This window comes from Cuculus canorus, chromosome 5, assembly GCF_017976375.1.
Source record: "Cuculus canorus isolate bCucCan1 chromosome 5, bCucCan1.pri, whole genome shotgun sequence".
NCBI lineage: Eukaryota > Metazoa > Chordata > Aves > Cuculiformes > Cuculidae > Cuculus > Cuculus canorus.
The window spans coordinates 49,816,591-49,835,060 of record NC_071405.1 but is presented as its reverse complement, the minus strand read 5'-3'; the positions used below and the strand labels follow the sequence as shown (position 1 = coordinate 49,835,060).

At 43.9% G+C, this 18,470-nt stretch overlaps 1 protein-coding gene across 3 annotated transcripts in view; it reads right to left on the bottom strand.

Moving 5' to 3' along the window:
- Positions 1-1,848: 1,848 nt before the first annotated feature.
- RPAP1 (RNA polymerase II associated protein 1) overlaps positions 1,849-18,470 on the bottom strand; it is a 41,484-nt gene continuing 24,862 nt past the window's right edge. For all 3 annotated transcript variants that reach the window (XM_009569987.2, XM_054068464.1, XM_054068463.1), the window contains exons 17-25: positions 17,729-17,930; positions 11,889-11,998; positions 9,874-10,069; positions 8,829-8,978; positions 8,222-8,364; positions 6,290-7,094; positions 4,576-4,752; positions 3,850-3,906; positions 1,849-3,092 (exon numbers count right to left, since the gene is read on the bottom strand). In XM_009569987.2, coding sequence (XP_009568282.2) covers positions 2,940-3,092; positions 3,850-3,906; positions 4,576-4,752; positions 6,290-7,094; positions 8,222-8,364; positions 8,829-8,978; positions 9,874-10,069; positions 11,889-11,998; positions 17,729-17,930 — 1,993 coding nt within the window. In that variant the 3' untranslated portion in view covers positions 1,849-2,939. The remainder of the gene's footprint in view (positions 3,093-3,849; positions 3,907-4,575; positions 4,753-6,289; positions 7,095-8,221; positions 8,365-8,828; positions 8,979-9,873; positions 10,070-11,888; positions 11,999-17,728; positions 17,931-18,470) is intronic.

Below are 18,470 nucleotides of genomic sequence, written 5' to 3'. Positions count from 1 at the left end.
GGGGACAGTTTTCATCTTCTTTCTCTCCTCACTTACTCTGATTGAGATTCGAATGGATTCGAACAGAACTAGCACACTTCGGTCCTGTTTCACTTAAACTACATTCACTTTAAATTTTAAACTTCCATTCACTCTACCAGCATTTTTCCAAAATGTTCCTGCTGACAAAGCAGTGAAGGATTCTCAACAGCCACATAAAAAGTTATTTAATTCTCCACACTTTCTCCAAATGTATATGCAAAAATAAAAAATACAGAAAACTCAAACCAGGTCTAAGAGTTGCTTGGCTTCTGGTTTCAAGTCTCAGTTGTAAGTGACACCGAGAAAGTCTGCATTTAAACTAGATAAAGCAATGCCCTCTAGTGTTCTGCAGAGAGATGTGGTACAAGGCTGCCCAAAGTTGTAAAAAATTCAAGCTTAGGATTGCTGTATCATCTCGAATGACAGCCAGTTTTGAAAGTTTATGGCTCACGTGCAGCGCCCTTAGAATGTTCTGCACACAAGTGTGCCCTGCAGAATGATTTGGGTTCCTTTGCTTCCCTCCATTGCAGATATTTGCACCAGAATTTCATGTCATGAGATGCAGGCATTTTCCGAACACGCCCTGATGGCTTGAGGAACACTTGGGAATACAGGGGGCTTTTGAGAATCTGGTAAAAGCCTGACCCTGTCCTTCCCAGAGTTCACAAAACAAATGAAATACACCTCCTCTCTCATCATCTATAAATACCATCCATGGACAGTTTTTCACTGTATTCCCACCTGTGGCACATGACAAGTCACATTATACCCATCCTGCACCCTCCCCAAGCACACACAGAATCATTCGGTGTCCTGTGTTACCAACACACCACACAAACAGGATGATGCATTGGTTTGAAGACCTCTCACAGAGCTCCAAGTCTTAGTGTGTTTCCTCAGAGCAGTGTCATTCCCAAGATATTGATAAACTGCAAACAGAACTATCCAAACTCACAAAAGATTTAAATAAAGGAGAGCATTCTCACAGTTCCAAAAAAGCTTCAGAGCTACCAATGCATTTATTTACAACCTGTACACATTAGAAAACTCAATTTTGCATCAAACAAAGGACTGGAGGAGTCTTTTTAACTGACTGTCTGAAATGCAAAGTTCTTGATGAAGGCTGCTCTTACATGGGCAGCTAGAAATCTTTAAAATACACTATCCAGTGCACTTGAAGGACAACTGCTGGGCTCCCACATTCTAGCCAGAATAGAATCTTGAATGCATTTAAATCGCATTTTTTTATTGCATCAAGCGTTCAAAATAACTAAAAATAAAAACCCCCACGTTGAGCACTGTGCTTTTGTTACTTTATGTGCACTGATCTGCAGCAGAGAGAAACCACAGATCAAAAGCTTTGAGGAAGTGGCAGGGGGGAGAAAAAGAGATTAAAATGAAACATCAATTCCACCCACGTCCTATCTGAAATAATGGGGAAAAAGATGAATGGGATGTTTTCTGGTAATCTAAGGGGGACTGGTACACTTGAAGACCATGCCACAAAGTTCCTAGCTGGAATTTGTTTCTTGTCTGGAGCAAAGTTAACAATTACAAGCTGGCCTATTAAGTGTTTCACACTCTTTTTAGGACATTCACTGTTGCAAGGTTAATACAGGCATGATTTCTTTGAAGGGAAGCCACCTTGGCCTGTTTGACAGGTAAGGAAAGAAGCATAGGTCTTCAGTCTAGGCATGACCCTGTATGTTCCAGAAGAATTTACTTGTAAGAAGAAAACAGAAGAAATAACTTTAACAAAGTTTGTTCCTAAAAGTAAGTTCTCGAAACAAAAGCCTGCCACTTTTTTGAGCACTTTCTGCTCAAAGTGAGCAGAGTTTGGCAAAAATTATTGGATACAAATTAAACATCCAGTGAGATCACACCTAGGGTAAATCCTGGAATTGATCTGGCACTTGTGATGAGCCATTTAGGGCACTGTAATTGTAGCCCTTGTGTATGTGGCTGCAATACAGAATTTGGATGTAGAAGTGAGATCAAATTAGGAATTTTTAAAATTATGTTTAAGCTTAGGAACTCCACTTTTAAATTTAAATTACATTGAACTCTTCTCAGAGGGCAACCAATATACATTCCAGTTAAACAAGCAGATACTTTATTTTCCTCCCTCTCTAGGGGCTGGGGCAGTGGGGAGCCCACTGGGGAGTGGTTACTGCCAAACGTCCTGCCCTGCAAAGAAATTATTTTTGATCTTGTTAAACATGTAACCAAATTAAGGGAGACAAGAAAGCAGTTTAGAGACTATGCAAAAGACAGCCAAGGGAGGATATCCAGGGTTTGTAGCACTCCATGAGGAACTGTTATTTCTTAGAGGTCTGATACAATATGTCTGTGGGACCGATTGTGTGCACAGAACACTGTCCTGGAGAAACTGTTTGTCTATACAATTTTTAAAAAAAGCATCCAGGATCAGCTTCTTCCCTGTTCTGTTGTCAGTTTATTTGCAGGGGATCATGTAGGAAAAGGACTATTCAAAACCCAGGATACAAAAAAAAGGCAAGGGAAAGATCTGGGGAAGACTGACATCTTGAAAACCCACAGTCTCCAGTGTGACTGAATGAAACAGCTTTTCCACTTCCTTCAGTTTATTCAACAGTCCAGTGTCTCTCAAGACACATTCTCACTTTCTCCGTGGGGAAGCAGAACAGCCTGAAAGAGAATGGATGAAAATGCTCCACCATTCTTTGTAAAGATGCTACACACACATACTGCCATATCTTGAGAAGAGGTGTATTTTTCTACAGGGTTGGGAGCATTCTATTAGTGCTGCACTTTGTGAATATGCCAAGAGTGTCCAGGTAAGACACTGAAACTGTCTGAACTGCACACAGTTTCATCAGTGAAGCATAAGCTGAGCTCTTCCATTCTGCCTCTTGGCCCTCTTCTTGCACGAGTGTTTGCTATACTAGTGCTGGTGCATTCTCATTATTTTCTTTCCGTGTCACCATCTGCAGGTACTTCAGTCGCATGGGAGGGAGCTGCTCATAAAGATCAAATCCCAAAGAGCTCTCTGCATTCAGCAGTCTGTAGTACAGCAGGTGCTTTTTCAAGGTCTGAAGAAAGAAACAGCAGCCATTAAGCATGTCTGAAAAGAATCTAATCTCTTCCACACTGTCATCAACATAATATGGCAATCTGCTGAACAGTACAATTCCATCACGCTCAACATATTTAATTATATTGTCTTCAATAGAACAGCTATAAAAGGTGAGTTTCTTCCAAGAAAATTCACTCTCGATTTGCATGAGATTTCCTCTTCAGAGCACAACTCCACCGTCTCCTCAACAACCCCTCACAATGACTTCTTGCCAGATGCACAAGTGGGGTTTTGAGTGTTATTTAAGAATTTACCCTGGATGTTAAACATAGAGGGCCAAATGACCTAGCTTGCCACACAAATGACCCTTTGGCAAGCTCCCAGAGAAAAAAGAAACCTTTTATCTATTTTGTTCTTCTAGGGGAAACATCCAGCCAAGAGTTAAGCGAGATCCCTGCTGACCACCTATTCATAGCTGTGCCGCAATCTTCCCTCTAGGACCTCTCAGTATCTAGATACAATGCTGCTTCACCAAGAGGCATGGTACAGGAGATTCATCTTGGCTCCAACAGGCTCAGGGCTTCAAATTCAATTACTACAAGAACTGGACAACAGTATTCATAGCTATCACACGTCAAAATTGTGCTGCTCTCTTTCTCAAATTAGCAAGGTAGTCAGACACAAAATTTCAAAAGCCAAACGTAAACCTGTAAGAGTATTGTGTCTCATGAACTTAAATCCCAGTGGCATAGACTGAATCTTACAGATCCTACCTCATCCACCAACAGCCATGTCTTCTGCAGCATGCTTTTCCGAGCAGCATCAGTCTCCTGAGAACAAAACACATACTTTGCTTAATATGGCACAATGCTACTTTTTGCTCATGTATGTAGAGCACTCCAGGAGGATGCTTTGCTCATTACGATAATGCTCCAAAGAGCAGCTTGTTCTATCAGAAAGGGCTTGAGATGGCTATTGCTTGGATCCTGCCTCTGTCCTCCCTCGCTTGACCCAAAACTCAGCTGACTCCTCAACTTTCTGGTAGAACTGTAGATCAGAGTTAGAGCGATAGCACAAGTAATCATTGTCAGAAGCCCCAAGGCCACGGGAGGGCTTCTGCTTGGTTGTTCAAGCAAGGTAAAAGGACAGAGCACTCTGCACCTTAAGATTGCCCCAAGCAGCGACTAAACCTATTATAAAGACTCTCTGCCTAAGCATCTCCCTCAATCACTCTGCTTCATTCTTTATTAGGCCATCCCCATAACCCTGGTTGCTGGCTTTGAAGGTTTATGTAGTATTGGCTATCACTGATACAAGTACCTTAGGGTATAAGGAACCTGCTGCTGTCTGCTTTCATATGTCAACTCTCAAACAGATGACCAGTCCTCAAAACATTCGCTTACAATCATTTTTTCACCACAAGCCAGGCTAGACCATTGGGAAGAGTAGATTCAAACCCCAAAGCTTCCAGCCCTGAGGCTCTGCTATCTTTTACTTACCTGTGTTGTGCTGTCTTGAGAGAAAATAAAGCTGTTCACATGAGCTACAGCCACCACGTAAAGAACAGGGCACCAGGTGTGGCGCAGCGCACCAGTAACCAGTGTTCGGAAGTAGAGTCGCAGGAGGTTCAGGTTATCCTCTGAAGGGGAAGTATATCGCTCGAGAGGCACAGGAAACTGCAACAAAGCCACCCAGAGGCAACATCACAATTTTTGTCAAGGTGGAAGTAGTGAGGGGAAGTTCACAGCTTTAGGGTGCCCTTTGCCTGTTGTCTGTGTGCGTACTTCCATATAACACAACATACCTCGATGGCAGAGCTGTTACTGCCCACACTGACTAATGTGACATGCCTTTGATAAAGCACCCTCAAGACCTCTTCAGCTTTATGAAGAAATGCTTTACTGGTTAAACTACTGCAGTTTATTTTTGGCACAGGTAAGAAGAGTAGTTTCAAAGTGAGAAGATTGAGTACTTTCACAAGCACCACAACCTGCTAATGTACCACTGACCTATGCATTTAGCCAGAAAAAGAAAACAGGTATATATGCCAGAGTTACTGTTATTGTTAAGTGATCTTTCCAACATTTTCTGGCTTCGCTATCTAGCTTCAAAAAACTGCTTAATAAAGCTTTTAATAACAACTTGGTTTTGTTTGCTTCTCCCTTCTCCGAAAGTCCAATTTTTATTCTTCTCAATTTTAAAATAAGTTCTCTAGGGCTAAAATTACACATTGAGCTTTAGAGCATTTTCTTTGCACAATTAAAGACAATCATTGATTTTACTTAATTCAAATAGCAGTCTACCTGCTACAGTATTCCTATTGCCCACTATGGTATTTTTAACTCAACATAAGAAAAAAAGGAAAAAGCAAACAAACAAACAACACTTCCTCAAGTGACCTGGCTCGGATTTTCCAACAGTTTGCTTTCAAGCAACATGGCAATGAAAACATTGTTCAAAGTATTTGTCATTTAAAAAAATTCTAAGCACATGGAAAACAATTTGCTTCGAGATATTCTCCACTGTAATGTACACCACAATTCTGATGGTACTAAGACAGATGGTGTTGAGGGATCAAAATAAAGCACGTGAAAGCAAGGCTTTAGACTGGAATATAGCATTTGGCTCTGTTCCTACATATACTAGTGGAACTGGAACAGAAACAGGGAAAGGCTACTAGAAACATCAGGGAACAGAGTCTACCATAAGAAGCAGGCCAGAATATCTTGGCTTTCCTAGCTTATGAAACAAAAACTTATCTGGCCATATTAACAGAGAAAAAACTGGCTGCAGCTTTACTACAAGCAGAGCACAAGCGCTGCAATCGCACAATGGAAAGTACTGATCTCACGTAAACTGCTGGTTCACAGTTGTTTGGAAAAAAAATGTGAAAGTTTATCTTCGTATTAGCAAACTTTAAACTAGATCAGACAAATAACAACAACAATAAAATATACAGACTACTGTTACAGCCCTAAATCAAAAGAACATTACTCTCCATTCCTATTTTATTTTACATTTGATGCTTTGGACTTTCTTCAGAGAGAATGGAAATATTCTAAGCAAAGAAAGCATGATTATTCTACTGAACAGGAGGGATGAGAAAGACAAGATGTACTAGGAGGATGCCCATGTCAAGGTTGGAGAAACACAGGCAAGAGCACAGTAACCAGAAATATGCAGTGACAAGCAGCTACCACAAACCACGATTACCTGCTGGAGTGGCACTCCCAGTGCTCGCAGGATACTTGTGTGCTCCCCAAAAACAGAGAGACGCAGATGAACACTGAAACGCTTCTGTAGAGGTAGGAGAACAAAGACTCCAAAGAGCGGATCTCCAAAGGAGACACCTTCAAACTGCTCCAGAAGACTTATGTAGAGATCGTGGAAGGACGCCAAACCAGGGAGAGGGGCATCCAAGTTTAGGGAGTCCAGTGCCTTGGGTTGGCAATACACAGAGAGAAGGGCAGCTGTGTAGCGGTGGATCAGTGTTTCTAGAAAGAGGTCACTGCCTGTGAGGAACACACACATAAGCCGTGCAAGTTTGGCAGCAGTAGGGATGCTCTGAAGTGTTTTAGCCCGCCAGGTTTCTAGCAACAAGACCCACTGGAGGTTCCAGGTCACAGTGTTGACAAGATCAAGTGGGAGAGAGCTCAGTACAGCCCCACGTGTCTCTGCATTAGTCACTTTGTTGTAGAGGTTGATAAGCGGAAAGAATGGCCAATCTGAAGGCAGGATGGGCCCTCTGACTTCAGGAAGCAGCATTGACTGGATGAGGTAATTCCGTCCTTGGTAGGATGCTTGGGAACGCAGAAGGTTAGGCTGCAAGTGAACAAAATGAGAAATGTAGCAGGAGCGGATGAGAGGCAGATTCTCGTACGATTCTCTCAGCAGGGCACCACGAGTAGACTTTGAAGAAAATGCTGCTGCAGAGCCCGGCTGTGCCAGTTTGGCACTGGTACCCAGTTGTAGGATATCAGAGAAGTCAGCTGCTTCTGGCCCTCCAGCTTTCCCTTCACTGTAAGATAAATACAAACATGTGTTTAAGAAATGACAAAAAAAAAGAACCCCAAAAGACCTAACAAACAAAACACCACAGAAACTAATTTATACAGCCTTCCTGGATCAGGGAGAATAGTATGAGCACTTGTAACACTTTCTACAGCATTCAGCCATAATAACACTGACTGCCTGTAAAGCATCAGCTTTCTTAGCATTTACAGTGAATTCACAGAACTACACTTGGAGTTCACAACACTAAGGCCTTGCCATGAAAAAACCTCCACACAATGCCAGCAGTCTGGTGTGGAGGCTGCAGACTGCTGTCCAGAGAGGCACCATCACAGCTGTCGGTGTGCTGAGGTGAAATATCACGTATCATATAAGCTCTACATGAATCAATAAGACATTTCTCAAAATAGTACCTTTGCAGACGGCAATGGCAAAGTCTGGGGAATCAGTGTAGCTCTATAGCAGGCATTTGTGAAACAACCAACCAAACCAAAAACCCACACCCGAGCAAACAAAACCACCCACAAACCTTCCCTCTTTTGGGAAAACTATAGCATCTCTTTGCAGCACCTTGGCCCAACCTCCTACAGGGATATGCTATGGCAAATTTCAAAGATAATGTGATGAATGCAAACTGCTACCATTTTCTTGGCCAGACATGGGAGGCTTCATGTCCCAGATGCTCATGATTTATTCCAGTTCAAGGTGGAAGACATCACAATTGTCAGCTCAGCAAAAGTTTGTGTAAGTACTTGCATAAGGTTTGAGAAAGATTTAATAAAGCTCTCCTGGCTATGTTAAATTCACGTGTATTTTCTAGACTCACTTCTCTCAGGACAGCAGATGCTGGGCATTAGCAAGGATTAGTTCTACCAGGAATCACAGGACTCTTGCCATGGTGGAGATAAAAAAATATGGTCACATTTCTCAATATTGGTATATCGGAAAGAAATCTGCAACCACACTGCTGGTGTAAGTAGAAGGCTCTGTGACTAAAGACTATGCCAAGGAGTAACTAAAATTTGAATATAAGCCAAAAATGATGCCAAAAAAGCAGTACCAAGATGTACTTTTTCAATTTTCCCAAGTTCTCCCATATACCAGACTACAGAAAGGAAAAAACGCAAAGCTTACGGAAGAAACTCTGGATTAAAGGCAAGATCTAGCAGGACCTCGTAAGCCAGATGCTCACTCCCTGGCAACAGACGGCTTAGCAATGCCATGGCAACACAGTGATGGAGTGAGGCATGCTGTGTGTAATCCGGACAAGTGCTTGCCTGTACAGGAAACAACACAACAGATAAAAGCACTATACCATTTGTCAACAAGGACAGCAAGGTCAACAGAGACATAGATCTCGCTTGAAAGTAAGACCGAGTAACACTGCGAGAATTATCAGCACCCACATTGAGATCTTCCTGCTTCCCCTGATCGTCTTACATAGTCAGATATCTTTTTTAGCAGCACACTTGAAAACTTTGTTTGCATTCTAAGCCCAAAGACAGGCAAAAGTATAATCTTGCCATCCAAAGAATCCGTATCTAAATAACCACATCAGTAACTGTAAAGATTTTATCTGCTAATGGGGCATACAAGACAGCCAAAGAGTCACTAGACTGAAATCAGATATGAGAAAGAACATGGATGCAAAGATCAGTCACCAGTCTGACACACCGACTTGGAAAGGCCAGGATAAAGTCAATTCCTTAGTTGAAAGAAATGAAAGGACTAATCATGATACCATTCGCCGAGCCAGAGCTAGCACGAAGTACTGCAGATGATATTCATGGCGCAGGATCCATGCAGATGAAGGAGTTACAGAGGGAGGTCCAGTCTGCCAGCTTTGATGCAGATAATCCTTCAAGCCTCTGAAGTCCAGCACAGACCTGTACTATAAAGGAATCAGAAGTGGAGACAAACGCTATTAAGACAGTTTGTGCTTGGAGGAAGGTAAAACATAGCCCCCATCCAAGGCCTAACCCCTAGCTTCTCCCAAGAGAATTCCTGTTGGCTACTCCAAAAGGGACATTTAAAATAGCCTGATAAGTATCTGCTTTTCTGCCTCAGGTCTCACCTGCATCCATCATGACCATCCCCACCTCAGGTAATCAATAGTTACTGCCTACATTTTCCATAGCATTTTGTAAGGCTGAAGTCTGGCCAGTGGCTTAAGAAGTTCTCCTCTCATCTGGCCAGATATTGCTATTAGTAGCCAGTCAGCTAACTCAACATGAGATAACAGAGCACAAGTTTTCTCAAAGCCTTCCTAAGTACTCCACCTCTCTAGGGCTCTGCTATTTCCTCTTCAGAGTTTGCATCCTTCTATCACACTCTCATTTTAAAAATTCAAGGAACCACAATGGAAGAAATCTCTTCAGCCACTGTAGCACTCCTTTTTTTTGTTTAATTTTATCCCATTTTTCTTTGTTATGTACACTTCAACCACCCTTTTCCTCCTCTGACATTGTTATTTATTTTTCTGGGCCGAACAACAATTATCTAAACCTCATCATTCCTCACCTGCTCTATAATTCCAGCTTCCCAGTGCCAAATGTACATTGGAATTCAAACAAATATATTTTTCAGATCTTTGACCCACCTGCTCTGAAAATGGGGGTATTTTTCTCCACAGTACTTGATACTTTTAGAAGAAGAATACACAACAATTCCTTTTTTAATAGTCCTGCTAACATCACTTTTAAGCCTGGGAAGATACAAATACTAACCTCTCTCACAAGTATATTATCATTCATGTAGAACTTACAGTGTAAGAGTCTTATTCTCACCTTGCTGGTCAGGCCTTTGTGAATGCGAGTGATGCTATTGATAAGAAATAGGAGGGCAGTGAGGAAGGCGAAAGGCGACTTGGATCCAACCAGGCTCAAAGGAGGTTTGCCTCCCATGCAACTCAGAGATGCAATGCTGCAGACAGATTCTGGTGCTTGGGAACAGGACAGAGGGTTGCACAAAGCAGAACATGGCCTGTGTGAACAGATAAAGAGAGGGGGGGTCAGGTCAAGGGCATACTTTCATACTGCTGAAGAATGACCTCATAGGAATGTTACTGTCTGAACTATGCCACACATTGCAGTAAAATAGATCCCTGAAGACTGTACAAGAAAAAAAACTAGTATCACAGTTGGTCGAATAAGCACCACAGACATACAAACTAATGCCAGAAATACTGATAGTGATGCATCTCTGATGTCAAACATTTAAAAGCACTGGGCCTTTGATTTAAAAATAAATTACACATTTCCCCATGTACGTACATAAACGAGGCTAATAAAGCTGCCCACCCACTTGAGACATTTCAATAATAAACTGGCAGGCAAAACTAAAAAGCCAGCTTGTATCCAAAATTGACATTGCAAAAATGCTGCCCCTTATGTACTCATGAAATGTGTATTTTTAGAACCTAGCTTTAACATATGTGAACGTGACCGTGCATACTGCTCTTGGTGTGCGTGCTCACTCTGCATGGGTGAAATTAGAACTTTTCATACCAGCAGTGCTTATGGGGCCCACACGAGACACACCACGTCTATACAGGCAAGCCACTACAAGGAAGAGTGACCATAAGCATGCTGCTCAAAGGTAATAAGCAACAGGGAAAATTCTGCCAAAGATCCATATTGTTACTCTATGACAGAGAACTAATTCTTTAAATGCATCTTCTTTCCCCTGGCATTACCATGCAGGAGACGCGTGAATACATCTGGGGCTCACAGAGTACCCTGAACTCCTGGCCCTAATCTGCCCAGAATGTTTAGACAACATTGTCAAATCATTAAGGCAGAGATTAGCATACTCTTAATTTATACCAGTCAGTTAATAACAGCCTAGGATAACTCTTGCTGATGGGCTTTTACAGGCTGACCAAACCCACTGTTTTCAGACCTTAAGGGTTGACAGGAAAGGGTCTAATAATTGTCCTTGTATTGGAAGCTTTGGTGCTAAGAGCTTCAGTTCTCCGTAATGAAAGAACATGGGCCAAACTGTCTGGTGACCATTCAAATACCACTTAAACCCAAAAATTTCAAGTGTCCCTTATATCAGATGTTCCCAGAAGCACCTGGACATCTCCCTGACTACAAGTTAGGCCTTTCAGGTTCCCCTTCTCCAGAAGCCTGATCACAGGCTAGTAGAGAGGCTCCCTCTACCACAGAAAGACAGAACACCTGCAGTGCTTAACAGTTTCCAGAGCCAGCGACAAAGCTCATGTAATCCAGATGCCTGAAAGAAGAGTTTGGTATCTGGCCTTCCATTTTTCTGCAGGGGCTTTTCAAAGCCTTAGTGAAATACCGCAGGAATTTAAAGACAACAATCTAGTATAAATGATTTTACATAAGCAGCATCATACAGAGCACACGAGATGTACATGCACACACACGCTCACCTCCCCAGTGTAAGAGGTGCCCAAATTAATGCTACATTTTCTTTTTTAAGCCAGTGGAACCACAGAAGAATCAAAGCTAAGAGTGAGTAAAATCAATCTGAAATTGATAAGAAAAACACAGCGAGATGTGGCAGAGATGCAGAACCTGCAGCAACACTGTAGGAAAGGAGGAACGGAAGGATGCCTGTGGCTATTATGCTTTTTGCTTTGAGGAGAGAGACCATAAAGTAGGATGTAGACAGAGCACTACCACACTCTAATTCACACATATGGAGCAGGTAACTACAGGGAAAAGAAAGGGGAAGGGAAAATCTGCCACATAGTAACACTATAGAAATGAAGCTGCCTTTAGGAATGCCTTTAGCTTCTAGCAACAGCATCTGAGCAGTGAAATGATTTTACCTGAGTAAGTCCCACATGCTGTCTATGGCTGGCTGGCTGAGAAGAGGCTGCAGCACCTCAGATGTCAAACGTTCCAGTTCCTCTAAGCAATCAACCGGATTGACTGATGGCTGCAGAAGACATGGACAAAGGCAGGAAAAGATGGTGAATGAAGGCATTCCAGTAAGCTCAAAAAGACAGGTTGATTTAACTGATTTCTCTGTGTTTATTATCTTTCTGCCAAACCACATCATCCACATAGTGGATGCTCTAGGTTAGAGTTGGGCTCACTGCTGGTTGTGTGGAAGTTGAGAGCTGGCATCTCAAGGTCTTCTTGCACTCAAGTATTAAAATGCATCACAAAGACTTCTGCACCACAAAGTCTGGAAGCAAGGTATAGGATCCTTGGAATCAAGATTCCTTAAATGAAAACTTGCTCTAAGTGGCTAAACCCCCTTTCCCCATACAATCTACATGCTGATCTTTCCATTTGACTAGAAGATAATACAGAAGCATTTATTAAAAAAAAAATAATAAAGGTTAAATGTATAAAGTGTGATTGACCTACCCATCACATGTGGATGAACACTGCACAGAGGAGGATCTGTGGCTTTTAGAGAACCATTCAAATTCTTCCAACCCTAGTAAGTAATATTCCAGGTTGAAGGAAAAAGCTGGCATATTTTAACGTTCTTTCCCTTCATTAGTGTGCTGCTTTAGGACCCATTTCTATAACATAAAATCTAATTTTCCTCAAGGTGAAACCCCACTCCAGAAATCAGGAAAATCTACAAGAAGATATTAACCTTAGTTCTTAGTAGTCTAAGAAAAATATTCCAAGAAGGTCTCAGTATACGCTAATCTAGCTATCATACAAGTTGATGTTAATTTTTTTGCACTAGTCCATTAAATATGCTACATGCATTTTTTTTTTAATTTTTAAATCAGATTACCTAACCACAGGTAGATGATTGAACTTCTGTTTAACTGGAAATAAAAAAAATTCTTATATCCCAGTTAAAGAACTTCAGGCATTACTTTCTCAGCCACTCTTCTGGGACATCTAAAAACCCTGAAAAGAATATTAAACTCTTGGTTATGCTGGTCCTCCAATGCTGAAGACCTAACAACAGCACATCAAGGGTACTACCAAACTTTGGGGCACACAAGACATCTTTGAAAGAAATGGCAGTTTCCACCCCAGCCACAACCAACAAACTCAGTTGCTTTGGGCAAGTTCCAAAGAAGTTTCAGAAGTGTGAGTAACTACAGGCATTAAATTACCCCCACATCTTGAAGATTCTTCTGACATCTCCTAGGTCAGAACTTGGGCATGCCAGTTGGGCAGTAAAGAGGAAACTTGTATTAACTTTTAAAATAGGAATCTTTAAGGCAGCTACAGTATAAGATATTATTCTTCAAGAGCATCACACTGATGTGTCCCATTCAGAAAAATCACTTTAAAAGATGGTCACATACTAAACTCTAACTGGGTTGCAGAATTTGATCTTGAATATTAGTGCGGCAGCAAATAAATCTCTTTATTATTTTCTATCCAAAGTTCATATGGCATGACCCTTGACGCTCAATCTTCTAACAAGATTATTGCAGTGTAGTTGACCATGTGCAAGCTTTCATGAAAATGCAAAAATGTGCAACTTGGTTTAGCTTATAAGGAGAAAGGTCTGCCAAACTAAATTAAGTAATATTTCCTTCACGCTTTGGATCTCAGCAGTGAATCAGAACAGCCACAGCACTACCACATACTTTGACTGAAACACTGAGCCCAAAAGAAGAAAGGACAAGAACGGAAGATGATGATATTTGGCTCTGCTAACGTGAAGGATCAAACTTATGTGACCCTGTATCGACACGGTTGGGCGGCAGACACGGTAAGTGCTGCAGCCGGGCACTACATCGAGGCCGAGGGGCAGTTGGCAGAGCGGGAGAAGCCCAGCAAGCCCGGAGGGAGCCCGGCGGGAGGATCCGGACTGCAGCAGCCCAGGCTCGTGCGTGACGGGTGGCGCGGGGGGGCGGTCCCGGAAGCGGCCGAGGGAGATTTAAACGGTCTTCTGGGAGCGACGCGACCGGGAGCGCGTTCGCAGCAGTTGGCGAAGGCAGTTAGCGAGGTCAGAGTGCGCAGGGAGGGCGCAGTTCCAGTGCTCGAGAGCCAGGCTCGGTCAGTGAGAGGGAGCCCAGCCATGGTGTCCACCCGGCGAAAGGCTGCTTCCTCCGCACCTGCCAGGAGGGATGTGTCACTTCAGACTGAGCTCCCGGGAAAGCCGCAGCCGTGCACGGAGTGCCACCAGCTTGCCCTGGAAATAGAGGGCAGCAAGGGCTGCATAAGGTGTGAACAGGTGGACTTCCTCCTCAGCCTGGCAGCAGAGCTGAAAGAGGAAGTAGAGAGGCTGAGGAGCATCAGGGACTGTGAGATGGAAATAGACCAATGGTATCACACCCTGAGCTCCAAAGCACAAGAGAAGACACACACACAGGTAAGAGCCCAGGATGAAAAGGATCTGGCAGCTTCCCCCCCTAAGCTTGTGGGCAAAAGCTCAAAAGGAGGTAGGGAGTGGAAGTGAGTCCAACAATGGGGCAGAAAATCAACCCCTTCCTTGCCCACGCCACCTCAGGTGTTGCTCCACAACAGATTTGAGGCTCTCCATGTGGGGGACAGACTGGAGGAAAACATGGAGGAAGATGCACCCATATCAGAGCAGGGTCAGAGACTGAAATGATAACACCAAGCTAACCCTTAACAAGAGGTGGAAGGACGGGTGTCAGGTGTTAGGAAAGATACTTCTCCAATACACCTTATAGGTAATAGAAGGTCCACTGGCAAGGTGATGCAACCAGCAGCCCAGCTGAAGTGCCTTTACACTAAGTCATGAAATCTGGGTAACAAGCAGGAGGAGCTGGAAGCTACTGTGCTACTTGAAAGCTGTGATTGATCAGGTTGCCATCATGGAAATGTGTTGGGATGAGTCCCATGACTGGAATGTGGCTATCGATGGCTACAGGCTGTTCAGGAGAGACAGACTGGGAAGGAGGGGTGGAGGCGTTGCCCTGTATCTCAGGAAAGGGATAGAATGTGAAGAGCTGTCATTGAAGAGTAGCCACAAACAGGTTGAAAGCTTGTGGGTAAAAATTAAAGATGGAAGAACTAATGGGAACCTTGTGGTTGATGTATACTACAGGGCACCCAATCACGGAGAGACAACTGATGAAGTCTTCTTCCTCCAGCTACAGGAAGCTCTCATCCTACTCGGGGACTTCAACCTCCCAGACATGCTGGAGAAGTAGCACGGCAAGCTGTAGGCAATCCAGGAGACTCCTGGAGTGCATTGAGGATAACTTCTTATTCCAGCTGATAAAGACTCTCACCCAAGAAGAAGCAATACTGGACCTTATGGCCACCAACACAAGTGAACTCATCAGTGACATTAGGATTGGTGGCAACCTGAGCTGCAGTGATCATGCACTGGTGGAGTTCAAGGTCCAGAGGGATATGGGACAGGTGAGGAGTATAGTCAGGACACTAAATTTCAGGAAAGCAGACTTGCAGCTCTTCAAGGAATTACTCAGTAGGACCCCCTGGGACATGGTCCTCGGAGACAAGGGAGCAGAACAGAGCTGGAAAATGTTTAAGGAAGCTTTCCACAAGGCGCAAGAGCTCTCAGTCCCCGTATGTAGAAAATCAGGCAGGAAAGGGAAGAGACTGGCATGGCTGAGTTGAGACCTGCTGATTAAACTGAAAAAGAAGAAGGAACTGCACAGGCAGTGCAAGCAGGGACAGGGAACCTGGCACGCGTATAGAGACGCTGCCTGGTTATGTAGGGATGAAGTCAGGAAGGTCAAGGCGCAGCTGGAGCTGAACTTGGCAAGGGAAGTAAAGACTAACAAGAAGGGCTTTTACAGGTACATCAATCAAAAGAGGAAGATCAAAGAGAATGTACCCCCATTGATGATTGGAAATGGGGATCATGTATCAACAGATGAGGAGAAGCCTGAGGTACTTAAATTTTTGCCTCAGTCTTCGCCAACAACTGCTCTTCTCGCCCCTCCTGGATCGTGGGACAGCAAGATAGTGACCAGGGGGCTGGACTCCCTCCCACAGTAGAGGAGGATCAGGTTCGTGAACACCTGAAGAACCTGAACGTATGTAAGTCCATGGAACCTGATGAGATCCCAGAGTCCTGAGGGAATTGGCAGATGTGCCAAGTGGCTGCCAAGCCACTCTCCATGATATTTGAAAAGTCATGGCAGTCCGGAGAAGTCCCTGGTGACTGGAAGAAGGGTAACGTTGTGCCCATTTTTAAAAAGAGTAGAAAAGATGACCGTGAGAACTACTGACCTGCCAGCCTCACCTCTGTGCCTGGGAAGATCATGGAACAGATCCTCCTAGAAGCTATACTAAAGCACAGAGAAGACAGGGAGGTGATTAATGGCAGCCAGCGTGGCTTCACCAGGGGCAAGTCCTGTCTGACCAAGTTGGTGGCTTTCTATGATGGGGTAACTGCAGCAGTGGACATGGGTAAACCGACAGATGTGATCTATCTAGACTTCTGTAAAGCCTTTGACATGGTCTCCCACAACATCCATCTCTCTAAATTTGACAGATATGGATTTGATGGGTGGATGGTAAGGTGGATAAGAAACTGGCTGGATGGTTGTGTTCAAAGAGTAGTGGTCAGTGGCTCAAAGTCCAGATGGAGATCTGTGATGAGTGGTGTCCCTCATGGGTCCGTACTGGGACCGGTGCTGCTCAATATCTTTATCAAAGATATTGACAGCGAGATTGAGTGCACTCTCAGCAAGTTTGCAGATGACACAGCTTCAAGCTGAGTGGTGTAGTTGCCACACTGGAAGGACGGGATGTCATCCAGAGGAACCTGGACAGACTGGAGAAGTGGGCCTGTGAGAACCTCATGAGGTTCAACAAGGCCAAGTGTAAGGTTCTGCACCTGGGTTGAAGCAATCCCCATTTTCAGTACACAATGGCGGATGATGTGATTGAGAGCAGCCCTGCAGAGAAGGACTTGAGGGTGCTGGTTGATGAGAAGCTTGACATGAGCTGGTAATGTACCCTCGCAGCCCAGAAGGCCAACCATAGCCTGGGCTGCATCAAAAGAAGCGTGGCCAGCCAGGGCGAGGGAGGGGATTCAGCCCCTCTATTCCTCTCTTGTGAGATCTCATCTGGAGTATTGTGCCCAGTTCTGGAATCCTCAACATAAGAAGGATATGGAGCTGTTGGAATGGGTCCAGAGGATGGCTACAAAGATGATCGGAGAGCTGGAGCACCTTCCCTACGAGGACAGGCTGAGAGAGTTAGTGTTGTTCAGCCTGGAGAAGAGAAGGCTCAGAGATCTTATAGCGACCTTCTGGTACTTGAAGGGAGCCTACAGGAAAGCTGTAAAGGGGCTATTCATAAAGGCTTGTGGGGATAGGACCAGGGGGAATGGGTATAAACTGGAGAGGGGCACATGTAGACTAGACATCAGGAAGAATTTCTTCCTTATGAGAGTGTTGAGGTACTGGCACAGGTTGCCCAGGGAGGCTGTGGATGCCCCACCCCCGGAGGTGTTCAAGACCAGGTTGGATGGGGCCTTGGGTAGCCTGATTTAGTGGGATGCCCCTGCCCATGGCAGGAGGGTTGGAACTAGGTCCCTTCCAACCCTAACTATTCTACGACCCTTAATGTCATGCAGCCTAGATAAGAGCTGTGGTAAACAAAACGTAGTCCTCGGCTAGATGACTCGACATCTGTCTTTATAGCATTGCCTGTAAGCTCAGGATTTCAGAGGCAATACGCAAGCTGATGTTGGTGAGGTGAAAAGACATGCTGTATATTCAGGCCTTACCTGTTGGCTGTAAGCACTGTAATAAACTGCCAAGTAGATCACATAAGTTGTGGTCAGAGGCTGAAGAGTTTGCCAAGTTTCTGTCTGAGATATCTCCTGAAGAAATTTTTTCAGACTGGCCTCAAGGAAGGGCTGTAAGCCTGACACTTGATTCCATGTTACTGGAGGAGGTGGAATCTGTTCACTATCTTCTGAGCTATCACTGAAACGCAACAAAACAATGACACAGGATAGTGAATATGTCTCAGGAACAATTATCTCTCTAAATCATCATTTTTTCCTCACAAGATTTCCTCCAAGATTTCCACATAGTTTGGAAGGTGATACCCAACAACAGCCACTAGGGGAAAAAAAATCCTTGAACATTCCCCCAAACCAGATCAAATCAATTTAGGCAGAAAGGATAAATGCCAAATCTACTCATGAAAGCTGAAGTCTCTTCACCTGCACTGCTATGACCCTTGAGCTTTGCTCTAGTTTTACTGACACAATACCTCAGTATCCAGCTTTAGTTAAAGAGTTTCTTGAAACCAGAAAAGGTTTCCATGTCTCCAGCAAATCCTATTTCTTTGATGTCTACCAAACCAACCAATATCTTAACCTTGACCCATCCTGGTCTCTGCAGAGAAGTTCTTTTATCCAAACCTTAGGGAAGTCACATTTTTTTCCCCCCCAAAGGGAAGGACAAAGGAGCTTCCTCTCCTTTCAGCAGAGCATTTGGCTAACACTGCCCTTCTGCCCC